General features: G+C 37.8%; 1 protein-coding gene across 18 annotated transcripts in view; it reads left to right on the forward strand.

Moving 5' to 3' along the window:
* PKP4 (plakophilin 4) overlaps nucleotides 1-27267 on the forward strand; it is a 246108-nt gene that overhangs the window by 177991 nt on the left and 40850 nt on the right. For 10 of the 18 annotated variants that reach the window (XM_043487418.1, XM_043487427.1, XM_043487430.1 and 7 more), the window contains 5 exons: nucleotides 7509-7640; nucleotides 7751-7941; nucleotides 10600-11152; nucleotides 19187-19375; nucleotides 21460-21679. In XM_043487418.1, the coding sequence (XP_043343353.1) occupies nucleotides 7509-7640; nucleotides 7751-7941; nucleotides 10600-11152; nucleotides 19187-19375; nucleotides 21460-21679 (1285 nt within the window). The remainder of the gene's footprint in view (nucleotides 1-7508; nucleotides 7641-7750; nucleotides 7942-10599; nucleotides 11153-19186; nucleotides 19376-21459; nucleotides 21680-27267) is intronic. The other 8 variants (XM_043487429.1, XM_043487423.1, XM_043487425.1 and 5 more) reach the window with 3 other exon arrangements.

Raw genomic sequence — 27267 nt, forward strand, 5'->3', positions numbered from 1 at the left:
TGTAATTGTTCAATTTTTCTAACAGCATTTATTGAAGTGACTGAGTTTCCCCTGCTGTATGTTCTTGGCTCCTTTGTAGTAAATTAATTGACCATATAACCACAAAGTTTTTGGAGTAGTTTAAGAAGAATAGGTCTTAACTTTTCTTTAAATAATAGATAGAATTCACCTGTGAAGCCAGTCTGGGCCTGGGCTTTTGTTTGTTGGGAGTTTTTGATTACTGATTTAATTTCATTACTAGTGATTAATCTGTTCTTTTTTTTTTTTCCTTCCTGATTCAGTTCTGGAAGATTTAGTGTTTCTGGGAGTTTATCCACATCTTCTAGCTTGTCTGATTTATGGACTGTAGCCTGCCAGTCATGTCTGACTCTTTGCAAGCCCATGGACTGTAACCTGCCAGGCTTTTCCATCCATGGAATTTTCCAGGCAAGAATACTGGAGTGGGTTGCCATTTCCTTCTCCAGGAGAACTTCCCAACCCAAGAATCAAACTCGGGTCTCCCGCACTGCAGGCAGACGCTTTACCATCTGAGCCACCAGGGAAGCCCAAGGGTCAGAAATCGTTGCAAAATCTAGGACTGAACCAGGGACCTTTAGATCTTGAGGCTAACGTTCTCCCGGCTGAGCTATTTTGGCCACCTGTTTGTCTGATTTGTTGGCCTGTAACTGTTTGTAGTAATCTCTTAAAATCCTCTGAATTTCTATGATGTCAGTTGTAACTTCTATTTGAATTCTAATTTTGAGTCCTCTCTGTTTTTCTTGGTGAGTCTAGCCAAAAGTTTATCAATTTTGTTTGTCTTTTCAAAGAACCAGCTCTTAGTTTCATTGATCTTTTCTATTGCTTTTTCTATTTATTTCTGCTCCAGTCTTTATGATTTCCTTCCTTCTGCTGACTTCTAGGCTTTGTCCTTTTTCCAATTCCTTTAGGTTTAAGGTTAGATTATTTATTTGAGAATGTTCTTATTTCCTGAGGTAGTCCTGTATCACTATAAACTTCCCTCTTAGAACTGATTTTACCTAGTCCTATAGAGTTTGAAGTACTTTGTTTCCACTTTGTTTTGTCTCAGAAGTATTTTTTAATTTCTTCTTTGATTTCTTCTATTGACCCATTGCTTTTTTAGTTGCATGTTGTTTGGCCTTTAGGTGTTTGTGTTTTTGCTAGATTTCTAGTTTCATGTCGTCAGAAAAGATGCTTGATGTGATTTCAGTCTTAAATTTATTGAGACTTTTTTTGCAGCCTAACGTGATCCATCCTGGAGAATGTTCTGTGTGCCTTAGAAAAGAATGTGTATTCTACCATTTTAGGGGCCTGGAATGTTCTGTATATATATTTATTAGGTCTGTCTGATCTAATGTATTATTTAAAATCATGTTCCCTTATTGATTTTCTGTCTGGTTCATCTGTCCATTGAAGTAAGTGTGGTGTTAAAGTCACTTATTACTATATTGCTGTCAATATCTCCCTTTATGTATTAGGTCCTCCTGTGTTGAGTGCACAGATGTTTACAAGTGTTATATCCTCTTGTTGGATTGACCCCTTTATCATTATGTAATGCCCCTCTTTCTCTCTTGTTACAGTTTGTATTTTAAAGTTTATTTTTCTACCCCAGTTTCCTTTTCATTTCTGTTTGTGTGGAGTACCTTTTTTCATCCCTTCACCTGTGTTTCTGGATCTGAAGCATGTCTCTTACAGGCAGCATATGTATGAATCTTGTTTTTTTATCCATTCTGCCACCCTGTGTCTTTTGTTCTTGTCTGTTTCCATTAAAAGTGACTATTGATAGGCATATACTTGTATCCATTGTGTTAATTGTTCTCTGGTTGTTTTTTGTAGTTCTCTGTTCCTTCCTTCTTCTCTTCCTCACTTGTGATTTGATGGCTTTCTTTAGTATAATGTTTATATTTCTTTTTCTTTCTTTTTTGTGTATGTGTTATGGGTTTTTGGTTTGTGGTTACCATGAGTTTTATGTATAACAACCTGTGAATATAGCAGTCTATTACAAGTTGATGGTCACTTCAGTTTGTGCATATTCTAAAAGGCATTACATGTTTTACTCCCCTCCCTGAATACTTTGTTTCTGAGGTCATATTTTTATTTTGTGTTTTACTTAACTCATTATTTTAGATATAGATGATTTTACTACTTTTGTCCTTTAACCTTCATACTGACTTTTTAGCTGATTGATCTGCTACCTTTACTATATGTTTTCCTTTACGAATGTAATTTTTCTTTCATTATTTTTTTGCTTCTAGTTATAGCATTTTCTTTTCCATTTAAAAAAGTCCTTTCAACATTTTTTTAAAAAAGCAGTTTAGTGATCATGAAGTTCTTTATCTTTGGCTTATTTGGGAAACCCTTTATTTCTCAATTCTGAATGATAATCTTGCCAGGTAGCATATTCTTGTTTGTGAGTTTTTCCTTTTAGTATTTTAACTATATCATGCCACTCCTTTCTGACCTGTAAACTTTCTGCTGAAAAATCAGCTAATAGCCTTATGGCATATTAACCTTTGTATGTGATTTTTTTGTATTTCTTTATCTTTGCCATGTACTCATCATGTGTCTTAGTTTGGATCTCTCTGCATTCATCTTATTTGGGACTTAGTGCTCCCTGCACCTGGATATTTGTTTCCTTCTGCAGGTTAGGGAACTTTCAGTCATTATTTCTTCAGATGGTTTTTCTGTTCTTTTCTGTCTGTCTTCTTCTGCAGCCCCCCTGTAATGTGAATGTTAGTATACTTAATGTTGTTGCATAGGTTCCTTAAACTTTCTTCATGTTTAAATTCTTTTTTTCTTTTTACTCTCTTTTTGAGTGATTTTCACCATCCTGTCTTCCAGATCATTGATAACGTTCTTCTTCATCCTCTAATCTGCTGATTTTCTCTAGTGTGTTTTTAACATCAGTCTTTTTATTCTTCACTTCTGGTGGGTTCTTTTTTTATATTTTCTGTCTCGTTTTTGAAATTCCCCCTGAATTTATCCATTCTTCATCCTAGTTTGGTGAGCATGTTTACGACCATTATTTTGAACTTTTTATCTAGTAAGTTGTTTATCTCCATCTTGTTTAGCTTTTTTCTGAGATTTTGTCTTTTTTCTTTCATTTAGAAGCCATTCCTTTGTCTCCTTCTTTTATTTAACTCCCTTGTATTTGTTACTCTGCATTAGGTATATCAACTTTTCTCCTAGTCCTAAAAGAGTGGTCTCATATAGAAAGTCTCCTCCGAGGTCCAATGGCTCAATTCCTTCTAGTCACAAGAGCCAGGATCTCCAGGAATACCCTCTATGTGGGCTGCCTTACTTCGTGTGGTTGAACCATGATTGCTATGGGCACTGTGGTAGATCGGTGACTCCTTGGTTCAGCTAGCTGCGAGGTTTGTCCTCAGTTGCTACAGGCACACTGATGTGTGGGTGGGGCTGGTCTGCCCACAGCTGGCTGTAGGTCCCAGCTGGAACTATTGCAGACGCGGGTATGCTGGCTGGTTCCTTGGAGTGGGAGCCACATTGGAGGTGTGCTGGGGCTGGCTCGGGTCACCCACTGTGGGGGCAGAGTGAGAAACACTAAAGGGGCCGGTGGGGGCAGGTGGACTGATCAGGGCTGGTCCTCTGGAACATCTGGGCAAGGTTCACAGTCTTTGTTAGGTTGAAAAACAGTAACAGAAATGACACCTGCTGGCAACAGGTCACCCAAGGGAAGGAAAGGAAAAAAAAATAAAATGACATCTGTCAGTGTTTTCATTCCCAGAGACAGTTCCACCAGACCCCTGCCCTCTGGCAAATGTCCCCAGATTAGTCAGTGAATCTCCTTCTCTCATATCGTTAGTGTTTTTCAAGCTGTTGCTTCTGCCCTGGGACTTGGAGGAAATGAGCTTGCGTGTGAGCTCTTTGTGGGCAGATTCTTGGTTTCCCACAGCTCTCTGGCGTTCCCAGACTTAAGTTTCCCTGGTTTTTAAAGCCAGCATTATGGGGGCTCGTCTTCCTGGTACAGGTCCCCTGGGCTGGGCAGCCTGACTTGGGTCCCTCGCTCCTCGGGGGTCCTCCACAGTTGCAGTATCTCTCCCGCTATGGGTGGCTGCACTGAGGGTTTGTCTAGTTCTGACTAGACCACATCTCTGCCCCTCCTGCCCATCTCAGTGTGGTCTTTTCTTTGTATCCTCAGTTGTAGAAAATCTGTTTTCTAGTCTTCAGATCACCCTCAGACATGGTGGTTCTGAATGCAGGTGCTGTTTCGTATCTCCATAGGGGGAACTGACCTCAGGATCTTCCTGCTCCTCCATCTCCATCCCTCTAAGGTGATTTATTTTAAATATCTTATTTTAGAAAAGAAGCACAGTTGCTTGTCTCCTGGTTTGCAATAAAATGTTCCATAGGATAAAGAGACCAAATTGCTGAAGTACAGATTTTTTAGGGTGTCTCCTACTCTTTTCTTATTTAAATAATATCCCCTAATGGTTAAAGAGAGCCATACACAGAACTCTAATGGTTTTGGTTTCCATGGTGATAATTTTTTCACGTTCTGACACTGCATGCCACCTAGTGTTTCCAAGTCAAAAACTTTGATGTTTTGGTATCACAGGTTTTATCTTATACTAAAGCCGAAGCTAGAAACTATCTAAACACCTTTTTCTTTTTAAAAATGGCACCTTTCCTCATGTATGTGAAGCCTTGAAGCTACCCCAGTGATTCCTCCGTATCTATAGTTTGTTGCCATTTCATGTGTGGTTTCCCCGTGTTCCTTTCCTGGATGAAATAAAGGCGGATTGCCGCATAGCTCTGATTTCAGGTCATCTCTTGTTTAGCTTGTCTCAGTCATCCTATTCCCTGTAAAACTCTTATAACCCAGCAAACTATGTATTTTACTTGTTCCTCATAAAACTCCTTCACAAATTGCAGTGTAAGAATGTTTAGGACTGTGGAAAAACAGAAGACTTGCAAATTGAAGCAGATAACTCTCCAGTATTATTAGCCTGATAGAGAGAGAGAGCATGTTTCAGTGTGAACTGGGGGAACCACATGCAATCTGAAACTTATATTGAAATTTCAAACTTAAGAATTCAGAACTGTCACAGATCTCTGCTACCTAGAATTGTACTGTCAAATAATAAATTTGGAGACACATTCATCAAAAACCTATTATTAAGAATGTCAGCAAATCTTTCTGGGGGCTAGGAAACAAAACCTTGGACTGAATCTGACATCAAGTTAAAGGATTAGAATGTAGGATTCCCAGTTTGCCTATAAACCCTGTTTCCACTTTTCAACCTAGCTTGATCAGCAATGCCTAAAAGTTACACCTTGCTTTACAAGAGTGAGTGAAAGGTGCTCAGTCGTGTCTGACTGTCAGTGACCCCCATGGACTGTAGCCTGCCAGGCTTCTCTGTCCATGGAATTCTCCAGGCCAGAATGCTGGAGTGGGTGTCCGTTCTCTTCGCCAGCGGATCTTCCCAACCCAGGGATCAAACCCAGGTCTCCCACATTGCTGGCAGATTCTTTACCAGCTGAGCCACCAGGGAAGCCCTTGCTTACATAGACAAATCTTGTTGAACACAAGCTGCAGCACAATGCCAGGTGTGAATCAGTACTCAGTAAAGAGAAGCTGCTGCTCTTTCGGGGAATTGTTTGCTCAGTAAGTATTTACTGAGCACTTACTGAGTGCTATGCACTTGTCCTAGGCACTGAGGTACAACAGTAAGCAACTCAGACAAAAGTCCCTGCCCACTTTGAGCTTCTATTCTAGTGGAGAGAGGTGGTGGTAAGTGCTATAAAGAAGGACAAGCTGACCTCCTGTGGTAAGTGGATACTACTTAGGTACTACGTCCTCTAGGAAACTTTTCCTAAAGTCCTTAACCCTAGACAGGAACACAAACACATGTGCGTGCACACACACACATACACTGTGTCTTTTCTCAGCCACATTCTTCAGTTCACTTCCGTCGTGTCCAACTCTTTGCAACCCCATGGACTGCAGCATGCCAGGCTTTCTTATCCATCACCAACTCCCAGAGCTTGCTAAAACTCATGTCCGTCGACTCGGTGATGCCATCCAACTATCTCATCGTCTGTCGTCCCTTTCTCCTCCTGCCTTCAATCTTTACCAGCACCAGGGTCTTTTCCAATGAGGCACCTCTTCGCATCAGGTGGTCAGAGTATTGGAGTTTCAGCATTAGTCCTTCCAATGAATATTCAGGACTGATTTCCTTTAGGATGGACTGGTTTGATCTCCTTGCAGCCCAACAGACTCTCAAGAGTCTCTTCCAGCACCACAGTTCAAAAGCATCAGTTCTTCAGCATTCAGCTTTCTTTATAGTCTAACTCTCACATCCATACATGACCATGGGAGAAACCATAGCTTTGACTGTATGGATCTTTGTCGGCAAAGTAATGACTGCTTTTTAATATGCTGTCTTCATTTGTTAAAGCTTTTCTTGCAAGGAAAGCCACATTCTTAGAGCCTGGCATATAGCAGGCCCTTAATAAATAAAGTCAGAAAGACAAATTTCAGTCCTCCTTAGGACTGTGTGTTAAACTCAGAAGATGATGCAGATTCAATTTATAAAGTGAGAGTGAAGCAGCATTCTGAAAAAAATGTTTGTTAGCAACATGAGGGTTAAATTTGAGGAAAGAAAGACTTGTCATCAGAATCTGGGCAAATATATTTTAAAGATACTAGAGAAACAAGAACATATTCGAATCGAGTTGAATAAAATGCAGTTTAATCTATGCCACCTAAATTTATAATATAAGAAGGAGGTTGGAATTGGGAAGAAGAAGAAGATAAATGGTTTTGTTTTTTAAGTTCAAGATTGCAAAATGATATAGTTGAAAATAAAACAAGATAATAGGCAAAAGAGATTTGACTAGAGAAAACAGTAATGAGGCTAAATTTGTCTATTCATTTGGAAAAAAGACGAAAAGCATAAAAGAAGCAAATGGATAAGAAATTAAAATTTCCATTGTTGACAGTTCTGAAAACTGTGTGAAGTCTTTTTGATTTTAGTCCATATGAAATTTGACATAAAGAGCTAGCCCTGCCTTCCAGAGTTTCATCACCAAGCTCAATAATGTGGACATCATGCAAGTTTTCATTTCAAAAGTTTGAGATATGGAAGATCTTTTGTTTAAATAGCATCATTCTCACTCAGTTTGTTGATCCTCTTGGAGGAAGTCACCCAGGAGGTGAGTTTTCCAAGGGAAAACAAGGTCAGTTTTCAGATTTTCATTTAATGCAGCATGTGAGTTAATTTGTGGCTGGTAATCAAGATGAAAAACACTCATGAAATTTAGCAAAACATAGTAACAAGCTGAGTATTTGCAATACTTTTCTATAGAGAAGAGTCAAAATGACTGTGGTTTAAGGTGAAAATAGTCTTATATTAACTTGTATGAAGTCTTGAGTTGATAGTCTTGTATTAAGATTATCCGACGTTGCTGACAAATACCTGATCCTTTTTTTTTAGCAAGTTTTTATATAATGTCATTCATTTTAGCTGATTAAACTTACCTTCTTGCAGATGTGCCAAATACTGGTGTAAACAAACCAAGAGTTTCTGACGCTGTCCATCCCAACAACTATTTCATCAGGACAGAGCCAGAACCAGGGACCCTCTACTCACCAGAACAGACGTCTCTCCATGAAAGTGAGGGTCTGTTGTATTATCTTTTAAGTATTAGATTTGCTTTTAATGCTTCCATTTTGAAAATGAGCATCAGAAGTGTAAAATAAAGGCATTTCCTGCTGGTTTCATTCCTGCAGGATCTTTGGGTAACTCAAGAAGTTCAACACAAATGAATTCTTATTCCGACAGTGGATACCAGGAAGCAGGGAGTTTCCACAACAGCCAGAACTTGAGTAAGGCAGATAATAGACCACAGCATTCATTCGTAGGATCAACTAATAACCACCTGGTGAGGAATTCAAGAGCTGAAGGGCAAACACTGGTTCAGGTAAGCCAAACACATCAAGATTTTTGTAAAGAAATGCCCTCCTAATTGATTATGTGTTATTAATTTAAGTATTCTTTATTGGAAGTAAACCCAATGTGTACAATTTTAAAGTTCTAGAATGGATGGTGCAGCAAAATCATTTTACACCATGATGCTAATGAAATTTTAAACTTGAAAACTAAAAATGCATTAGTTCCTACTAATTAAATCTGATAAATTCTAGATATAGGAGAGTAGTTTTTCTGAAAGCAACAAGTTTGGTATCAGGAGAGTAGTTCAGGGAGAGTGTGAGAGAACTGGGTGGTATATTCTAGCCTAGTTGTGAGTTCCTCAGAATACTAGAGCTAAAATGTGCTGTGAAGTGTCCTAGAGGGGCAGAGCACAGCTCCCACACTTGTATAAAATGGGATTGGTCCATTCTAACCAAAGGTTTTGCCTTCATCATTGGAATTTTTCTCTGAAAACACATATCTTTGCTAGAATATAGTTATTCCTGCCTATAGAAAGCTAGTATATAGAAGCATAACCATTCTGGTAGGATTTTCTTACTTGATATTAATAATAATAATGCATATATATTTATGAAAACTCCTTAGCTCCTCATTCATTGCCACTTTATTCATTCAGCCTTCCAGCATATGCCAAAATTAGTAGAAGTTATAAGAGTCCCAAGTGGCAGTAACCAGTAAGGATGACTTTCTGGCCAAGTGCCCCAGTGATTTCTCTGGAGCTGAAAAATGGCACGATGATCAAAGAAGTTAGTCTAACACTAATCTCTTAATGCAATACAGGAAGCCCTGAAGGTACACACAGCAGTGGGCCAGTGCCAAGGGAGAAATACAATACGACTTTGGCTCAACAATTTAAGGGAAACTTTTAAGTATTAAGAAACGTTTCTGTATTAAAACAAACACAAATATGGTGCATGAAGTTTTAAGCTAGGACAGGAAGTCTTGTGCCCATAGCAAACTACTTCCAGCTGCAATACCCCTCACCCCCATCCCACCCCTTCCTCAGATGATACACTTACTCCTCTGCTGTTTGGGATGCACTGAGGGAATGGTTTGACAAGCTTTATACTAAATGTTTACAGATGTTCATCTGCTTAGGTCAGTCTCTATGTCAGCAGGTCTGAAGTCACACTTCTCAATAATAATTACAAAGTTTTTCTATTTTGCTCCTAAGAGTGGTCAAGTTGACCTTTTCTTTAATTTTTTTTTAAACGTAGGTAAGTTGATTTTGTTCCTGGAAGTTGCAAGGGGGTCTTTAAATTTGCATGTATTCCAGGAAACACATATTGTAGACATCTGAGCCAAGTGTCATCCTTTTTTGATAGTAAACAACTTACATGTGGGTCATTTAAATTACCTCTAGTACTATTAATAAACCACAAGCACAGATTTTAATTTTCCAACTGCCTACTAATTTTTAAACCACCTCTTTCTTGCCTTATTGTTTATTTACAGTCCCCTTCCCTCCCCAGACCTCCTTTCCATGGCTATTGCCTTAATAGAATTCTTGAGTTTGAGCTCCTGAGTGGTCTCAGACCCATGTCTCAGGCAACCAGTTGCTTGTGACACATGGAGACAGAGCATATTTCCTTTCATAGCATCTAAGAACATACAAAGTCCTTGAGTCATCCCTGTTTCTTCCTTTATTGCCCCAATTAAAAGTAACAGGAGGTTGATGACAACTGAACTCTAGTCATCACTAAGGAAATACAGAAAGCTCAGTTCTGAGCTTTTAACCCAACACCCCAGTCCAGCCACTATTCCTTTTTATTGTTGTCCTGCATGAAGACAGGGATCTGAGATGCAATATTTGCAAGAGTCTATGGACTCATAGGACTGGCCATGGCAGAAATGTTCCTTCTTTCCCAGCTGGCCAGAACCCAGTGGAGATTTTGAGCATTCCTTCTGCTGCAACAGATTTGAGGGCTGATTATTCGTATCTCTTTCAATCCACCAGCTTAAGACAAGAGCCTGTGAATCAAAGAAAATAGAAAGAAATGGCTGAAATCACTAGCAGCCACAATGAAGCTAAAAGAAAAGACAGATTTGACTAGAGCACTTGTACACAGAGGAGAACCTTTGGACCTCAGACCCTATCCAAATGTTCAGTTACTCCACCTTGAGAGAATACCTTCCTTTTGTAAATGGGGTCAACCCATAAAGACAGATATAAAGATAATTATAGATACTGCTCTAACTTAACATATTGAAAAAGTTTTGTTTTACACAAATGGGTTACCTTAGCCAAACTTAGATTTATAGGGTACAAAGTACTTACACTATTCCAGTGACCCTTCACACTTGTGATACAACACACTATGTGTTGTGAAAAGTGAATGGGCAGAGGGTCACGTCATATAAAGACAAAAGTAAAAGGAATATTAAATGTCTTTGTATCTCTCCTTACGGGTTGGTTTTAGTATTCTGAAAGGGAAAGGTGGAGATTAAATCACCAAAAACACAAAAAGTAGAGCAAGAAAAACAGAATAAGGAAAAATTAAGATTCAGCTCTACAGCTCAAAAACGAAAGGAAAGGCCTGAAATAAATGAGTTCACATTCTGTAGTTAGCTATGTGCATGCTTTTCTGTAATGACCATGGATACACAACCCTGGATAAACCATTCTCTTTTCTCCCCCTTCCATCAGCCATCAGTGGCCAATCGGGCCATGAGAAGAGTTAGTTCAGTTCCATCTAGAGCACAGTCTCCTTCTTATGTTATCAGCACAGGCGTGTCTCCTTCAAGGGGGTCACTGAGAACTTCTGTGGGTAGTGGATTTGGCTCTCCCTCTGTGACCGACTCCCGACCACTGAACCCCAGTGCATACTCCTCCACCACATTACCTGCTCAGCGGGCAGCTTCTCCATACTCTGCACAGAGACCCGCCTCCCCCTCAGCTGTACATCGGATTGGGTCAGTCACCTCCCGGCAGACCTCCAATCCCAACGGACCAACCCCTCAGTACCAAACCACCACCAGAGTGGGGTCCCCACTGACCCTGACGGATGCACAGACTCGAGTAGGTTCCCCATCCCAAGGCCAGGTGGGGTCATCATCCCCCAAACGCTCAGGGATGACCGCCGTACCACAGCATCTGGGACCTTCACTGCAAAGGACTGTTCACGACATGGAACAATTCGGACAGCAGCAGTATGAAATTTACGAGAGGATGGTTCCACCTCGGCCAGATAGCCTGACAGGTGAGTACAAGGTGACACCCCTACACAAGCCCAGTGGGAAAGTGTTCCATGCAGCCGTTGCTAAAACAGAGCATATAACGTGGAAAAACCTTATGTTTTTGTCTCAAAATTTGTACCGCAGTGTACCGCAGACTGCAGGCTGACTTTTCTTTCAGGCTTTATACTTTTTAATCCATCAAATTATATACATTTATATCACCAGACCTCTTTTGCAATGAAAACATTTCCCCCATCCCTCAGAAAACTAGAATATAAAAGGTAAATACTTTTTGCATATTAGAAGAATTGGCTAGAATTCTAAACTGTTGGTTGCGGTTTTTCATAGTGAAATGTTTTTCACTAGCTAGACCTACCCATACTCAAAACCCTAAATTATGTTAAAAGGTGGTATCAGAATGTCTATTCAAATATAATTTTTTTAAAGACATGCCTTATCAGTGTAGACTAGAATGTGGATTTCCTCACCTACTGCCTTGATTTTTAGCACCCCAATGGGAAAGGCACAAAGTTCTTATGAATTGCCTTCAAATGCCACTTGGATTAAGTCAGAAAGACACCAACCAGATCACTGATAGTACAGCTGTTTATTTCAGAGTTTTCTCATCGTGGGTTTTCTACAAGATGTACAGACTTTTGATTAAAATGATATTAATCTTTAGCTAGTGAAATAAAGTTAAAACTATGCAGGAAAATATAAATTGTGAAGTGAAAGTCTCAGCCCCCTCTTACCCTCACCCAGTCCCACTCCCCAGTTTATGTGTCTTCCAGACTGTTTTATTACATATATAAGTATATATATCACATATAGATGTGCACACACTGTATTTTTTATGCTGTTGAGCTCCAACAGCATATGTGTATCTATTATGTGTATCTCCTATACCTTCTTTTTTTCTTTAATGTATCTGAGGGTTCTACCTCATCCTCTCAAGGGATGCCTAGGACCTTATTTTATAGACATAATTTGTTTAATCACCTCTCTATTAACAGACATTTAGATTTCCTCATTTTTAGCTGTTAGAGACAATCATACAATATATATTATTCCTGCATATTTGCACGTAGCTTACTAAGATAACTGTGAGATCCATTTCTTGAAGTAGGACTGCTGGATCAAAATGTGTGTATGTGTTTTCTTAATGAAATACTATCAAATTGCCCCCACTAAACTTTTATAGATTTTTATTTCCACTAGTAGCTTGAGTCCCTGTTCCCTTTACCTTCACTAGCACTGCATATTGTCAAGGGGTTTCATCTTTGCCAGTCTGTACCTCACTGTATTAAGCGGCCTGTGTTGAGTAATGACTGAGGTTGATGATTTGATGTTTATCAGCCATTTTATTGCTTTACTGCAAACTGCAAGTTCAGGTCTTTTGTCTGTTTTGTTTTTTTTTTTTTTAATTTGTAAATGCTTTTTATACTTGAAATAAATTGACCCCTTGTAATATGCTTCTCAATTATTTTTCATTTTCTAATTTTTCTTTTGACTTTTTTTGGTATTTCTTACTTACAGAAGTTTTTAATATTTATTTTGTACGGTAAAACTAGTATCCTTTCCTTATGGCTTCTGGGAAAAACAAAGCCTTTTTCAGATTTTCTAATTGCATGGTCTTGCACAAAGAATAAATATTGACCTTGATTTTGAGCTCAAGGAGATTCCTAATGGAGAAACTATCTCTTTTTCATTCAGCCGTCAGAAGGGTATACTTGCCTTAGATATTTTCTGGCATGTCTCTGAAAAGTATGCAGCAGAGTGAGCTAGGAATCATTTATGACCAAAGGAAACCTGAAGAGAGAAGTAGTTCTGAGGATTTCTGTTCCCCCTACCCACACCCCTCTGTATTTATGAACAATAGTTGTGCAGAAATCTATGTTTGCAGTAGGGCGAAGAGAAAACCAGGAAAGAAAGTGAGCACATAAAGAACTGTCTCCATGTTTAACCCTGAGGGCTAAACTCTTGTGGTTTAAAAAGCCTGCTTCTCTTCACAATGCAGGTGAAGTTAAACTTTATGTTTCAGGGGGGAAAAAATTATATGGATTTTTTTGTTCCCTTGAATAACAGTCTTCAAAAGAAGCAAAGGGTTTCTTAAAAATGTTCTAAGGAAGCTTTGGTTCCCATCGTCTGTCCACCTGCCCAGTTATTCTGAATGTAGATCCTAATTTGTAAATTCCTTTCTTTTTTTTATTTCAGAAAGTGATGTGTCATATTTACTATGGTTCTTGAGTTCAAAGACTTAACAACCTGCTAATTGAAAAGCCTAAAGCAATATTTTGTAATAGATTCAGACACTTGAATATTTGGTGATCATAATTTAAATGATGTGTATAAATTATGTCCTACAACAGAAAAATATGTCTGCCCTGAAACATTCATTTTAATATAACCATAGCATATTAAGGCAAGTTTTGAGAATAAAAAGAATTCACATTTGAAAGATAAATTTATGTTTGTTTTCACTGACTTAAATATAGAGGTTTTAAATCACAAGGAATATCTCATTGAGGTAGGTAAACTTGAGATGTATTTGTGGAATTGCAGCAAATTATTTATCCTCCAGTTTAAAAGATACTAAATTATAGTAGCCTTTCTACAAAATCACCTTACTTAATCTATTCAGTTCAGTTCAGCTCAGTCACTCAGTCGTGTCTGACTCTTTGTGAACCCATGGACTGCAGAACGCCAGGCTTCCCTGTCCATTACCAACTCCCAGAGCTTGCTCAAACTCATGTCCGTCAACTCAGTGATACCATCCAACCATCCCCTTCTCTTCCTGCTTTAAATCTTCCCCAGCATCGGGGTCTTTTCAAATGAGTCAGCTGTTCACATCAGGTGGGCAAAGTATTGGAGTTTCAGCTTCAGCATCAGTCCTTCCAATGAATATTCCGTACTGATTTACTTTAGGATGGACTGGTTGGATCTCCTTGCAGTCCAAGGGACTCTCAAGAGTCTTCTTCAACACCACAGTTCAAAAGCATTAATTCTTCAGCGCTCAGCTTTCTTTTTCTCTTTTTTTTTTTCAGCTTTCTTTATGGACCAACTGTCACATCCATACATGATACTGGAAAACATAGCTTTGACTCTGTGGACATTTGTTGGCAAAGTAATGTCTCTGCTCTTTAATATTCTGTCTAGGTTGGTCATAACTTTTCTTCCAGGGAGCTAGCATCTTTTAATTTCATGGTTGCAGTCACCATCTGCAGTGATTTTGGAGCCCAAAAAAATAGTCTCTCACTGTCTGCATTGTTTCCCTATCTATTTGCCATGAAGTGATGGGACCAGATGCCATGGTCTTAGTTTGCTGAATGTTGAGTTTTAAACCAACTTTTTCACTCTCCTCTTTCACTTTCATCAAGAGGCTCTCTAGTTCTTCTTTGCTTTCTGCCATAAGGGTGGTGTCATCTGCATATCTGAGGTTATTGATATTTCTCCTGACAATCTTGATTCCAGCTTCTGCTTCCTCCAGCCCAGCGTTTCTCATAATGTACTCTGCATATAAGTTAAATAAGCAGGGTGACAATATACAGCCTTGACATACTCCTTTCCCGATTTGGAACCAGTCTGTTGTTCCATGTCTAGTACTAACTGTTGCTTCTTGACCTGCATAAGATTTCTCAGGAGTCAGGTAAGGTGGTCTGGTATTCCCGTCTCTTAAACAATTTTCCACAGTTTGTTGTGATCCACACAGTGAAAGGCTTTGGCATAATCGATAAAGCAGAAGTGGATGTTTTTCTGCAATTCTCTTGCTTTTTCGATGATCCAGCAGATGTTGGCAATTTGTTATTTGGTTCCTCTGCTTTTTTAAATCCAGCTTAAACATCTGGAAGTTCACGGTTCATGTACTGTTGAAGCCTGGCTTGGAGAATTTTAAGCATTACTTTGCTAGCATGCGAGATGAGTACAATTGTGTGATAGTTTGAAAATACTTTGGCATTGCCTTTCTTTGGGATTGGAATGCAAACTGACCTTTTCCAGTCCTGTGGCCACTGCTGAGTTTTCCAAATTTGCTGGCATATTTAGTGCAGCACTTTCATAGCATCATCTTTTAGTATTTGAAATAGCTCAGCTGGAATTCCATCACCTCCACTAACTTTGTTCTTGGTGATGCTTCCTAAGGGCCACTTGACTTCTTATTCCAGGATGTCTGGCTCTAGGTTAGTGATCACACCATTGTGGTTATCTGGGTCATGAAGATGTTTTTTTGTATAGTTCTGTGTGTTCTTGCCACTTCTTCTTAATATCTTCTGCTTCTGTTAGGTCCATACCATTTCTGTCCTTTATTGTGCCCATATTTGCATGAAATGTTCCCTTGGTATCTCTAATTTTCTTGAAGAGATCTCTAGTCTTTCCCATTCTATTGTTTTCCTCTATTTCTTTGAACTGGTCATTGAGGATCGCTTTCTTATATCTTCTTGCTATTCTTTTGAACTTTGCATTCAAATGGGTGTATCTTTTCTTTTCTCCTTTGCCTTTAGCTTTTCTTTTTTCAGCTATTTGAAAGGCCTCCTCAGACAACCATTTTGCCTTTTTGCATTTCTTTTTCTCAAGGATGGTCTTGATCACTGCCTCGTGTGCAGTGTCATGAACCTCTGTCCTTAGTTCTTCAGGCACTCTTGTCTATCTGATCTAATCCCTTGAATCTATTTGTCATTTCCACTGTATAATCGTAAGGGATTTGATCTAGGTCATACCTGAATGTTCTAATGGTTTTCCCTACTTTCTTCAATTTAAGTCAGAATTTTGCAATAAGGAGTTCATGATTGGAGCCACAGTCAGCTCCTGGTCTTCTTTTTGCTGACTGCATAGAGCTTCTCCATCTTTGGCCGCAAAGAATATAATCAGTCTGATTTCGGTATTGACCATCTGGTGATGTCCATGTGTAGAGTCTTCTCTTGTGTTGTTGGACGAGGGTGTTTTCTATGACCAATGCGTTCACTTGGTAAAATTCTCTTAGGTTTTGCCCTGCTTCATTTTGTACTCCAAGGCCAAATTTTCCTGTATCTCTTGACTTCCTACTTTTGCATTCCAGTCCCCTATAAAGAAAAGGACATCTTTTCTGGATGTTAATTCTAGAAGGTCTCGTAGGTCTTCATAGCACGTTCAACTTCAGCTTCTTCAGCATTACTGGTTGGAGTGTAGACCTGGATTGAATGTGACATTGAATGATTTACTTTGGAAAGGAACAGAGATCATTTTGATTTTTTTGAGATTGCACCCTAGAACTGCATTTTGGACTCCTTTGTTGACTATGAGGGCTACTCCATTTCTTCTAAGGGATTCCTGTTCATAGTAGTAGATACAGTGATCATCTGAATTAAATTCACCCATTCCAGTCCATTTTAATTCACTGATTCCTAAAATATCACTGTTCACTCTTGCCATCTCCTGTTTGACCACTTCCAATTTACCTTGATTCATGGACCTAACATTCAGGTTCCTATGCAGCATTGCTCTTTACAGCATCGGACTTTACTTCCATCACCAGTCACATCCACAACTGGGTGGTGTTTTCGCTTTGGCTCCATCTCTTCATTCTTTCTGAAGTTATTTCTCCCCTCTTGTCCAGTAGCATATTGGGCATCTACTGGCCTGGGGAGTTCATCTTTTAGTGTCCTATCTTTTTGCCTCTTCATACTGTTCATGGGGTTCTCAAGGCAAGAAAACTGAAGTGGTTTGCCATTCCCTTCTCCAGTGAACCTCATTTTGTCGGAACTCACCACCATAACCCGTCTGTCTTGGCTGGCCCAGCACGGCATGGCTCATGGTTTCGTTGAGTTAGACAAGGTGGTGGTCCATGTGCTAGGTTTGAACTTAATCTATTGGGGCTATATAATACTGTTATTTTTTAAATGTTAATCTCTAAGACTATGTATTTTTGTTTTAATGCGTGAGTAGATAAATAAAAATATTAACCATAATATTACAAAGATTTCTAATATCAAACAATTGCTGTGTCTCACTGTAATTCTTAAGTTCTTTATTTCTTGTTATAATCTGTCACATACAGTAATTTCATCTCACTAGGAATCCTGTAACAGGGAATGTTCACTGGATACTTTCTATAGTTCTAAGTGTTAACAAGCTCATTTGGGTCCTTTCTTATGAAATCATAATAAATGGCCACAAAAGTTTTCATATTACATGAATTCCATTGAAGACTCCAGCCAGATCCTTGCACAGTGAGCCTGTCACATTTTGAATGGAACAGAATGCTTTGGTCTCGTTTCACACCACAGTGGGAGTGGGCCAAGTGGGACTTGGCGGGCTTTAGGAGCATCCAGGGCTCAACTTGCCTTGGCCCACGTGTTTGTGATATTCAGTCTCACAGTAAATCAAGTGTTCTACTGAATATGAAAATAGCACCTCATACTGATAAGATTTCCAAGGACAAGGTACATTTTGCTGCCCAGTTTACGTCACAGTTAACAGACAATGCCGGCTCTTTTGTTCAGGATTCTCATGGGCTCTATAAAGAAATGGAGTTTATACTCTGTAAGAATGAGAAATCTGCCAGTAAGTACAAAGCCGAAATCCTCAAATGAGAACTTTACAATAGCAATCATAGTATCGTCCTTAGAGTTACATGGGCTTCCATGAGCCACTGGTGAACACCTCCCTCTTAAACCTTATGTTTGTGGAGGGCTCAGCCCAGTTCAGGATTTCTCATACTGTGTCTCATTGATCCTTGAGAAGTAGTTTTGTCCAATGTTGGGTGTGCAGTGACAGAAAGGGCACAGAGAGAGCTTCCTCTCAGCCCTCCTAGAAAGTAGCTCTCTGAAGAGGATGAACTGCATTTCCTTTTCGGCTCTATTTCCTCAATTTTGAAATAGGAATATTTGACTGAATAATCTCCCAATTACAAAATTATATAAACCTGTGATCTTTATTTTAGCAAGTGGGTAGCCAGTAGCCAAAACCCACATTTGTTCATTTAATTTCTTCCCATGTCACATTGCTCTCTGGGATAGGTAATAATCATTCATTTTAGAAGCTTTATGTATTAACTCTCTTGCCACTCCTCACTAAGCAACATATAATTATCACTCACATTCAGCCCCATTTGTTTTTAGTTATGCTATGATTAAGTGAGCTAACAGGATGTGAATGATTGTATCTTTTTGTAATCAGTTACTATGTTGATTATTTGCAATCTTTTTAAAAGCAAATATATGCTGACTGACTCCAGATATGTTTATGCTTTTTCTTCCTCATATTTGGAATATAACCTTAGTTGGTATTCTTACAAAGTGACAAATTTTGCTTACTTATGATGACAAATCACAAATTTCTGAGCATCATAGTACAGAAAATAGTATGTCACTTTTTAAAAGAAATTAAAATATTTGGGTTTGAAATCTGCATTATAAACAGTTTGAATGAAAGAGTGGTTGAAGTAACTTAATATTAATACACTAACTTTGTACTTTTCCTTTATACCAGAAAGAAGGTAAACAAGAATCTGGTATGTGGGTTCCTGGAAAAATACCTGTTTTGGTTTTGTCTTGTTTTGTTTTTTTTAATTGCAATAACAAATAATAAAATAATGCTTTATAGATCTTATTAGTTTGCTGATGGTTTTTAAACTCTATAACATAAAATTTCATGTTTTTCTGTAAAAAAATTGCATGAATAAATTGAGACAAAGGTCAGAACAGTTCTTGAATATTAGCCTATTTGTAAGCACTATTATGTAGGTGTCATCTTAAGCGTTGGGATATAAAGAGGTATGGGACATGATGGCATGCTCTTTTTGGTCACCATCATAAAATAACTTACAGTTGGGGGGTGAATTTCAGAATATCAAGCCATTTAATAATTTTGTGTGTGTATATGTATATATATGTGTATATTTTAGAAAATTTGCTTTTATCCTGCTGCCAGGAGAAAGTCTTACTTTTAGAGTGTACATGTTATCCTGTAAAACTTACTGGGTTTGGTGTTTAGACTCAGCATTTGGTCATATTGATTAGGAGTTATACATTTAACCTCACCACAGTGTTCCAAGTTGCTTAATGACGTAATTTTCCTGCCTGTAGGCTTACGGAGTTCCTATGCTAGTCAGCACAGCCAGCTTGGACAAGACCTTCGTTCAGCTGTGTCGCCCGACTTGCACATCACTCCTATATATGAGGGGAGGACCTATTACAGCCCAGTGTACCGCAGCCCAAACCACGGAACCGTGGAGCTCCAGGGGTCACAGACAGCGCTGTACCGCACCGGCTCAGGTGGGCATCCGCTCTCTTTAGTTCCTTTCTTAATTTCACAGGTCCAAGAGTAGAGGATTTTATTGAGGTGGGTTTCCTGTTAGAAGGAACTCACATTGTCCATGTGGATGTTAGGTAAACAGTTACGAAAGCAGATCAATAAACGGGAAAATAGAAGTTCATTTAGGACCTCTTTACTTGTTGGCTTCCCTGGAGGCTCAGATGGTAAAGAATCTGCCTGCAGTGCAGGAGATCTAGGTTTGATCCCTGGGTCAGAAAGATCTCCTGGAGAAGGGAATGGCTACCCACTCCAGTATTCTTACCTGGAGAGTTCTATGGACAGAAGAACGTAGTGCCTGGTGGGCTACGGTTCATAGGAGTCGGACATGACTGAACAACTTTCACATCATAGATAATATATATTTACCATAGTTCAGTCTAAACAGTTACACCTTAGTTCACAAATAAGTTTGTACAGCTATAAATTTGACTCCTTGAGTTCGAAGCATATCAGAAAGAAAAGCCTTTTGGGAAATATTAATTTGTAATTTTTGTTGCCTAGAATGCATCTTCAGAGAAAATCCTTACGTGAGCTATTGGCTTATCTTTGATTTGGCACGTATGTGACCCAAGTATATTTGGTATTACTCTTTTTTGATACTGAATTTTTTCTGAATGTTTAAGTGGTAGGATGTGAAATTAATTTTCCTTATTATGGACTCAATCTAGGGCAGAATGCCGTGCTGACAGTTATAAAAATAGGGAGCTAGTGAGGGAAGGATTGAGAGTTTGGGATTAGCAGATGCAAACTAGCATATGTAGGATCAATGAACAGCAAAGACTTACTGTGTAGCACAGGGAACTATATTCAATATCCTGTGATTAACCAGAATGAAAAAGAATTTATATATATGTGTGTATATATATACATGAAATGGAGTCACTTTGCTATATAGCAGAAATTAATACAGCATTGTAAATCAACTATACTTCAATAAAAATTTTTTAAGTCAAAAAAGAAGACATAGGGAGCTAGTGAATCACATTCTTGCACCCCTAGTGTCATGTGTGCCACACCACAGTCACTGATAGAGGAGAAGCTAGAGCCTATGACCCCGGGAGCTGCCAGATTGCGCTGCAGGTCTCATTTATAGATTCTCAAGAGGCCCCTTCTTTAAAAGAAAAAAAAATTAGTATAGATTCATTAACTTGCCCATAAATGAATTCTAAATAGCAATGATAACACCCTACAGGCACAACTCTAAGAGCCAGACCACCATGAGGGAAAAGACTGTTATTGCAAAAACTGACAGTTGGGTCCACTGTGGGATATTTCTTCTAAGAGAACATGACAATTTTTAATAGATGTTAGTGGAGAAATATTTTACTCTTTTGGTCTACATATTGAAGAATTTTTTATGAGGTTTAAGAAATAAATAATGTTACTAAAATATGTTAATTGCAGGAAGATTGTAAACACAAATTGGAGAGCTACCTATTGCAATAATTTGGAAAAAAAAATGTTAAATACTCTGTGCAATACTTTATATATAGCATCAGGCAATAATTTTAGGGAGTAGCTTTAAAAGAATTTGATTGATTTATCAGTCTTCTTTCCTCTAAAGTTTTTTTCTCAATGTTATCAAAATCCACACATCTATAAATAAAATGTATATCAAAATAAGTAACCTGTATTCACTACATGTCCAAAGATTGGTTTCAATAATCTATAAGTTTGAAAAAATATCTTGCTTATTTTTTATTGCTAAATTAAGTTATAAAATTTTCCTATTTATTTCTAAGATCATTTTCCTTTATTTCACTTGCAGTTTTGTTACTGAATCTTAAATATATTCAGACTTACTATGGGAACAGATTTATAGTTTCATTTTTGCTCTTTCCTGCTAATAAAATTGATATTAATATTTGTGTTATATTAAAAATTCAGTTCCTTTTTCCCTCTAATCAACTAGATTGGTAATATCTAAAAGTAAGCAATTTATGGAATTGTTAAAAACCCTTCTTAAAATTCAAAACATTTTTACTTTGAAAAGTATTTCTTTGTGGAGAACATACTAATCTTTTTTAAAATGTTGACTTTCTAGTAGGTGTTGGAAATCTGCAAAGGACGTCCAGCCAACGAAGTACCCTTACATACCAAAGAAATAATTATGCTCTGAACACAGCAGCTACCTATGCGGAGCCCTATAGGCCAATACAGTACCGAGTGCAAGAGTGCAATTATAACAGGCTTCAGCACGTAGCACCGGCTGATGATGGCACAACGAGATCCCCGTCAATAGACAGCATTCAGAAAGACCCCAGGCAAGTACTAGTTAAGAGTCTCCAGAATGCCACCATATCTCAGGAGTCAACCCGTTCCTTCATTCTTTTTCTTTTTCCCAAGTTGCCCTATCTATTATAGTGTGAGTAACTTCTCATCTCTAATATTTTCCAGTACTGTAGGTCACTGAGGTTAATTTTTAAAGATAGTTTCCTTCTTTTGGTTTGTTAATAATAAAGTTAGAGAATGCACAGGTCTGTGTGAATATCTGCAGCATCCATCATTTTTCAAAATACTTTACCAAGGCAACTACTTGAGATAGCCGTAGTCTGATTACACAAAAGATTTTAAAGGATCATTTTATACCCTTTCTTTTATCTTGACTGATTTTTTAGATGATGGCTTCAGAAAATGCATGAGGTTGTTTTATACTGGGAAGTCCCAGTGTCATGTATATTTTGAATCATGTTGGTCAGTGCTGTGCTGTGCTTTTATTAACTAGGTCCTTTGAAAACTATTTCCCCCATTTAGGGGGAAATAGTTTATAAGAAATTCTCATAGTGCATAAGCAAAAAATATTTATTTCCTTGTTTTTTATTTGGTCTTATAGAAAACATGTTTTATTAAGGTATGCATGAGTCATTCAGTACTTGATTGATTTTGAAAAACTAGCCTCATGTCTTTAATGAAAGTCATTTAAAATACTCAGGAAATAAAGATATTTAGAAACTAAAAGAGAATTTTAACTTCCGAAAGAGTGATATTATTTCTAAATTTTAAGCAGCTTGAGTAGTTATTTTAAAGCATATATTAGCAAGATTTCATTCTCTCTTCACCTACAAATAGTTATTTCACTGAAAGATTGTTATAATTATCAATTCATTTTTAGCAGCCTACCAGCTCATTCTAATGAATGTGAATTTAAAGCATGAGTGAGCTTTGGTTATTAAAACAAAATAACCTTAGATACTTTGAGCTGAGTGGGAAGCCCATTGCCCCACTAAAACCACTCCACCTATTCACTCTTTTGCCTAAAATTTTTTTACAGTGTATGTGTACATTTGATTCAGCTATTCCTGTTTGCTACCATTCTGTCATTTTAAGGATTTTTAAAAATAATTTGTCTAATAGCATCTCCAGTATGATTAAATTAAAATTTTTTACATGATTTTGTTTTTTTTGAAGTCATCACAGGAACAACAGAATAGGGCACTCTGATGATACAGAAATTCTCTAAAGACTTTTGAATTGTAGATAATTTAGACCATACCTTGGCTGAACCTGCTGAGAAAAGAATAGCTATCCAGAAAATCAGTGAAGTGTGATTAGAGCTTTGAGTTTAGTATGCATTCCTGAAGACTTAAGTTTTGACCTCTGTTTTGAATTGATTCATTATAAACAAGGATTTCATGTCTGATAATACACTTCAGTTATTCATAGTATGATAATTTCATAGTCTGATGCATAAAACTATTATGGCTAGCTTTGATTATGTGCACCTTCACTGATAATGTATTTTGTAAGATGAATAAATGATTATCTTATAATAGGTGCATTTATTCTAGTCAAAACTGGAATCTAAGTGAGTTTAAAGTTTGAATATTCAAACCAAAGTAAAAACTCATGATAATTTTAGTTTTAAAAAATAATAACTGTAATATCTTTACTCACTTCTAAACCTACTTTGTCATTAATGCCACATCATAGTTAGCCTGACACTTTCCCTGTAAGACTAAAGAAATTATTGATGTTTTCTATATATAAGGGATGAATTTTTTTTAATAATTATCTAGTTTAGAGCCAAAATGTATTAATGGTACAAATAATTCATCTGAAAGAAGAAACAAAGTACTTACTGTGGAAAGTGGCAGTGAGACAGAATTCATGTTATTCTTTTTGAGGAGGGCTTCAGCTCTGACACTCAGCAGCATAATTCCATTTACCATCGCTTTGATCTTTATGCTATTGTCAAATATTTTACTTCTATATACATTGTAAAACCCATAATATGGTACTGTTATTTTTACTGTAAATAGTCAGTTGTCTTTTAAAAAAATAAAGTCAGAAACATGATCTTTTTATTCACCTACATAATTATTTATAGTTTCCTGTACATCTTCCTATAAATTCTAATTTCCATCTCAACTCATTTCCCTTCAGCCCAAAAAACTTTCTTTAGCTTTTCTTGTGTTGCATGTCTGCTGGCAACGCATTCTCTCATCTTTAACTTATCTGAAAGTGTTTTTATTTACTAATTTTTAAAGGATATTTTTGCTGGCTATAAGATTCAGGATTAATAAGCTTTCATTTTCAGTGCTTTAAAGGACGTTGTTCATTATCTTCAGACTTCCATAGTTTCTGATGCAAAATCAACCAACATTTGCATTATTTTTCTCATTAATATAATGTATCTTTTCTCTGACTGCCTTTCATATTTTTTCTCTTTTTTGTTGACCTTTAGCAGTTTTACTCTAACAAGCCTTAGTTATATTTTTATTACATTTTACCTGCTTGGGGTTCACTGAAATTCTTTATGTGTTGGTGATTTTACCCAAAGTTGGGACATAGTTAACTATTATTTCTGTAAATATTTTTTTCTGGCCCAAAATTCACTCTCCTCTCCTAGAATAACTTGACACCATCTCACAGGTTACTGAAGTTCTGCTCACTTTTAAAAAGTCTTTTTTCTCTGTGTTCTTCATATAAGACTTTATTAATCTGTCTTCAGATTTGCTGTTTTTTTCTCCCATGGGCTCCAGTCTGTTGTTAAGCCCATCCAGTGAATTTTTTTTCAGACATTTTAATTTGGCTTTTTTTTTTTTTAATAGTTTTCATGTCTCTGATGACATTCCCCATCTATTCACTCCTTAAATACATCTTTTGTGTTATGGCTGAGTATATTTATAAAAAGCATTTTAAAATCCTCTGATCTTTCCAACATCTATGTTTTCTGTAAGTCTGTTTCTATTATTTTCATCTTTGAGAGTCACATTTTTCTGTTTCCTATGTAGTTTTAAATTATATGCTAATTGTTGTGTGTGATGTTGTGATTGTTGTGGATGTTGGCACTCCGTGTTGTCTCCTGTTAGGGTTCTAAGCTTTGTTGTGGCAAATAATTAAATTACTGGCAAGAGCTTTGATCCAGCACAATTGATTCTGCTCCTTACTAGGACAGATCTATTTTAGATTTATTTTACTCCCTAGCACATGGCCCTTACTCTGTGGCATTGTTGTTACTCCTAAACATGGCCTTTGTGGAGACTAAATGCTGAGGTGATCAGTAAGGTCTGCCCTGTAACTAGGCTGGAAGTCCAACATCACCTGATAGGTATCCAATTCTCTTTCTGCTCTTCACCAAACCTGCATATATACAGCCCAGTGCTCAACTAATGACTTATGAGTAGGCCATACACAGACTTGTAGCATCTCCTCTGCTATATAGCCCTCTCCTCTCGAATATCCTGCTCTGCAAATTTTAACCTCTTTAGCATCTCCAAATTCCAATCTTTCCCCCTCAGTTAACTAAGACCATCATGCCCAAATGAAATTGCCATCCAGCCAGCCCATGTATTGATAGCAGTCTTTCCAGGATAAGTTTCTGCTGAAAATCAAGTTTGGAGTAGGTGCCAGCTGAGCCTAACTCCCCATCTCCAACTGGAGCCCAACCTTTGTGTTGTCTGGCCTTAGTGACACCCTGGGACACTAGAAAATCTTGACCATTTAAAGAGGACAGAATGTATATTTGTAATGATTGAATCTTCAAGGAAAGATTAAATCACACTCCTTGCACTCTGCTAATTACCTTGTAGATTTATATAGTAAGCTGTAGACAGATTTTCATCAGAAATAGTTAACATAGTTTCAATAGTTTCAATGCATAAATGAAAATCTGCTTTTTACAGAGACTGCCCCTACTTAGTATATAGTTCATTTTTCAGGGCTGATGAATGTTAGTAAAATGTATATCCTAATTCTAAGTATGTAAGATACTTTAAAATAAATCACCACAATTTAATCATCACAACCAGCCTAAGAAGAAGTCAGAAATGATAGTTTTATTGTTCCTATTTTACAGATGGGAAAACTGGAGTTCTAAATAAATGGTTTTCAAAATCACATCCTAATCGCAGGACCTTGGACTTAAACATAGCAGTCTAGCTCCAAATTCTGTGCTTTTCTGTTGCATTATCCTCCCTCCCTTGGTATTTGTGGTTTTCTCAGTGTCCGTCTGTCCCCCAAACTGGAAACCTCCATCCCATCCTTGACTTCAGTTTTCAGTAAGGAGATCATCTGGTTTCTGTCCTAAGAATAGATGGGGGAGGGGTGCTATTTGAAGGACAGTGAGCCCAGGTGGCATGTAATTGGTTCAGCCAAGGTGGAAAGAATAGATGGGTTGGATTTATATTAAATATTTTGGAGATAGTTAACAGAGTTTGCAGGTGGATTGGATGAGAAAGATAAAGGGAAGAGAAAAATCCAGGATGGTCCTATTTTATTTTGGGCAAATGTGGGGATGGTGGATAGTCTCCTTGCCGCCAGTTCTTCCTGATTCTAGTATATTCTCTACTTGGCCACCAGAGTTATCTTCCTTATAAATGTGACCATATTGCATTCTCTCACTCTTCTGCTTTAAAACCTCCACCAGCTTACTTTTCCCGTGTGGGAGAACAACACATGAACCACTGAACTCCACCTCTTAATTACTAATCCCAGGTTCCTTGTCTGTCTATACCTAATGTTATTTGATAGTGCCTACCTCATGGGGCAACAGTCAAGGTAAGTGAGATAATGTCTGTAAAGCTCTTGACATAATACCTGACATAGATAAACTCAGTAACAGTTCATGTTAGAGTTTTAAGACTAAGCTTTTTTAGTTTGGCGTACATGACCCTGTACATAAAATCATGTCTTACTCAATGTTTCTATCTCCAGCACCTACTGTGGCGCCTGTAGTAGGAATTCACTGATGGGTGGTATGAATGTGTGTGTGCAGGTATGAAATGACCTGCCCCTTTGAAGTGGATGAACCAGTTTATAACAGTTTACTCCATCCTGTTACCAAAGTCTGCAAATGTGTTGCTTTGTGAGCCATTTGTAAGAAACTTACCTTTATGCAACATAAGCATAAAATCACATTTAACAAGGATACCAAACAGCCATTTAAATGGCATCAGAAAATTCTGACAATGTGGTATTATCTTTTTAAAAAATGGTATGAAAATATGTATGTATATTTAGTATGATTGTGTACTCATTATCCAAGGAGGGGGCTAGTACAGGGGTGAGGGCACAGACTCTGAAAGCTGATCGCTTGCTTGCTCTGTCGTGTCTGACTCTTCGCGACCCCGTGGACTGCCATGGGATTCTCCGGGCAAGAATACTGGAGTGGGTTGCCATTTGTTTCTCCAGGGGATCTTCCCAACCCAGGGATTGAACTCACATCTCCTGCACTGCAGGCAGATTCTTTACCGCTGAGCCATCAGGAAAGCCCACCTGAAAGCTGATGCCTGGGTTCAAATGTTGCTCGGCTGTTGACTACCTAGGTGTCTTTAGGCAAGTTGCTTAGCTCTTCTGCTTCAACCCTCCAAATCTGAAAGACTGCTTTAAGTATAAATGCATTAACATACAT

This window comes from Cervus canadensis, chromosome 15 (genome assembly GCF_019320065.1).
Source record: "Cervus canadensis isolate Bull #8, Minnesota chromosome 15, ASM1932006v1, whole genome shotgun sequence".
NCBI lineage: Eukaryota > Metazoa > Chordata > Mammalia > Artiodactyla > Cervidae > Cervus > Cervus canadensis.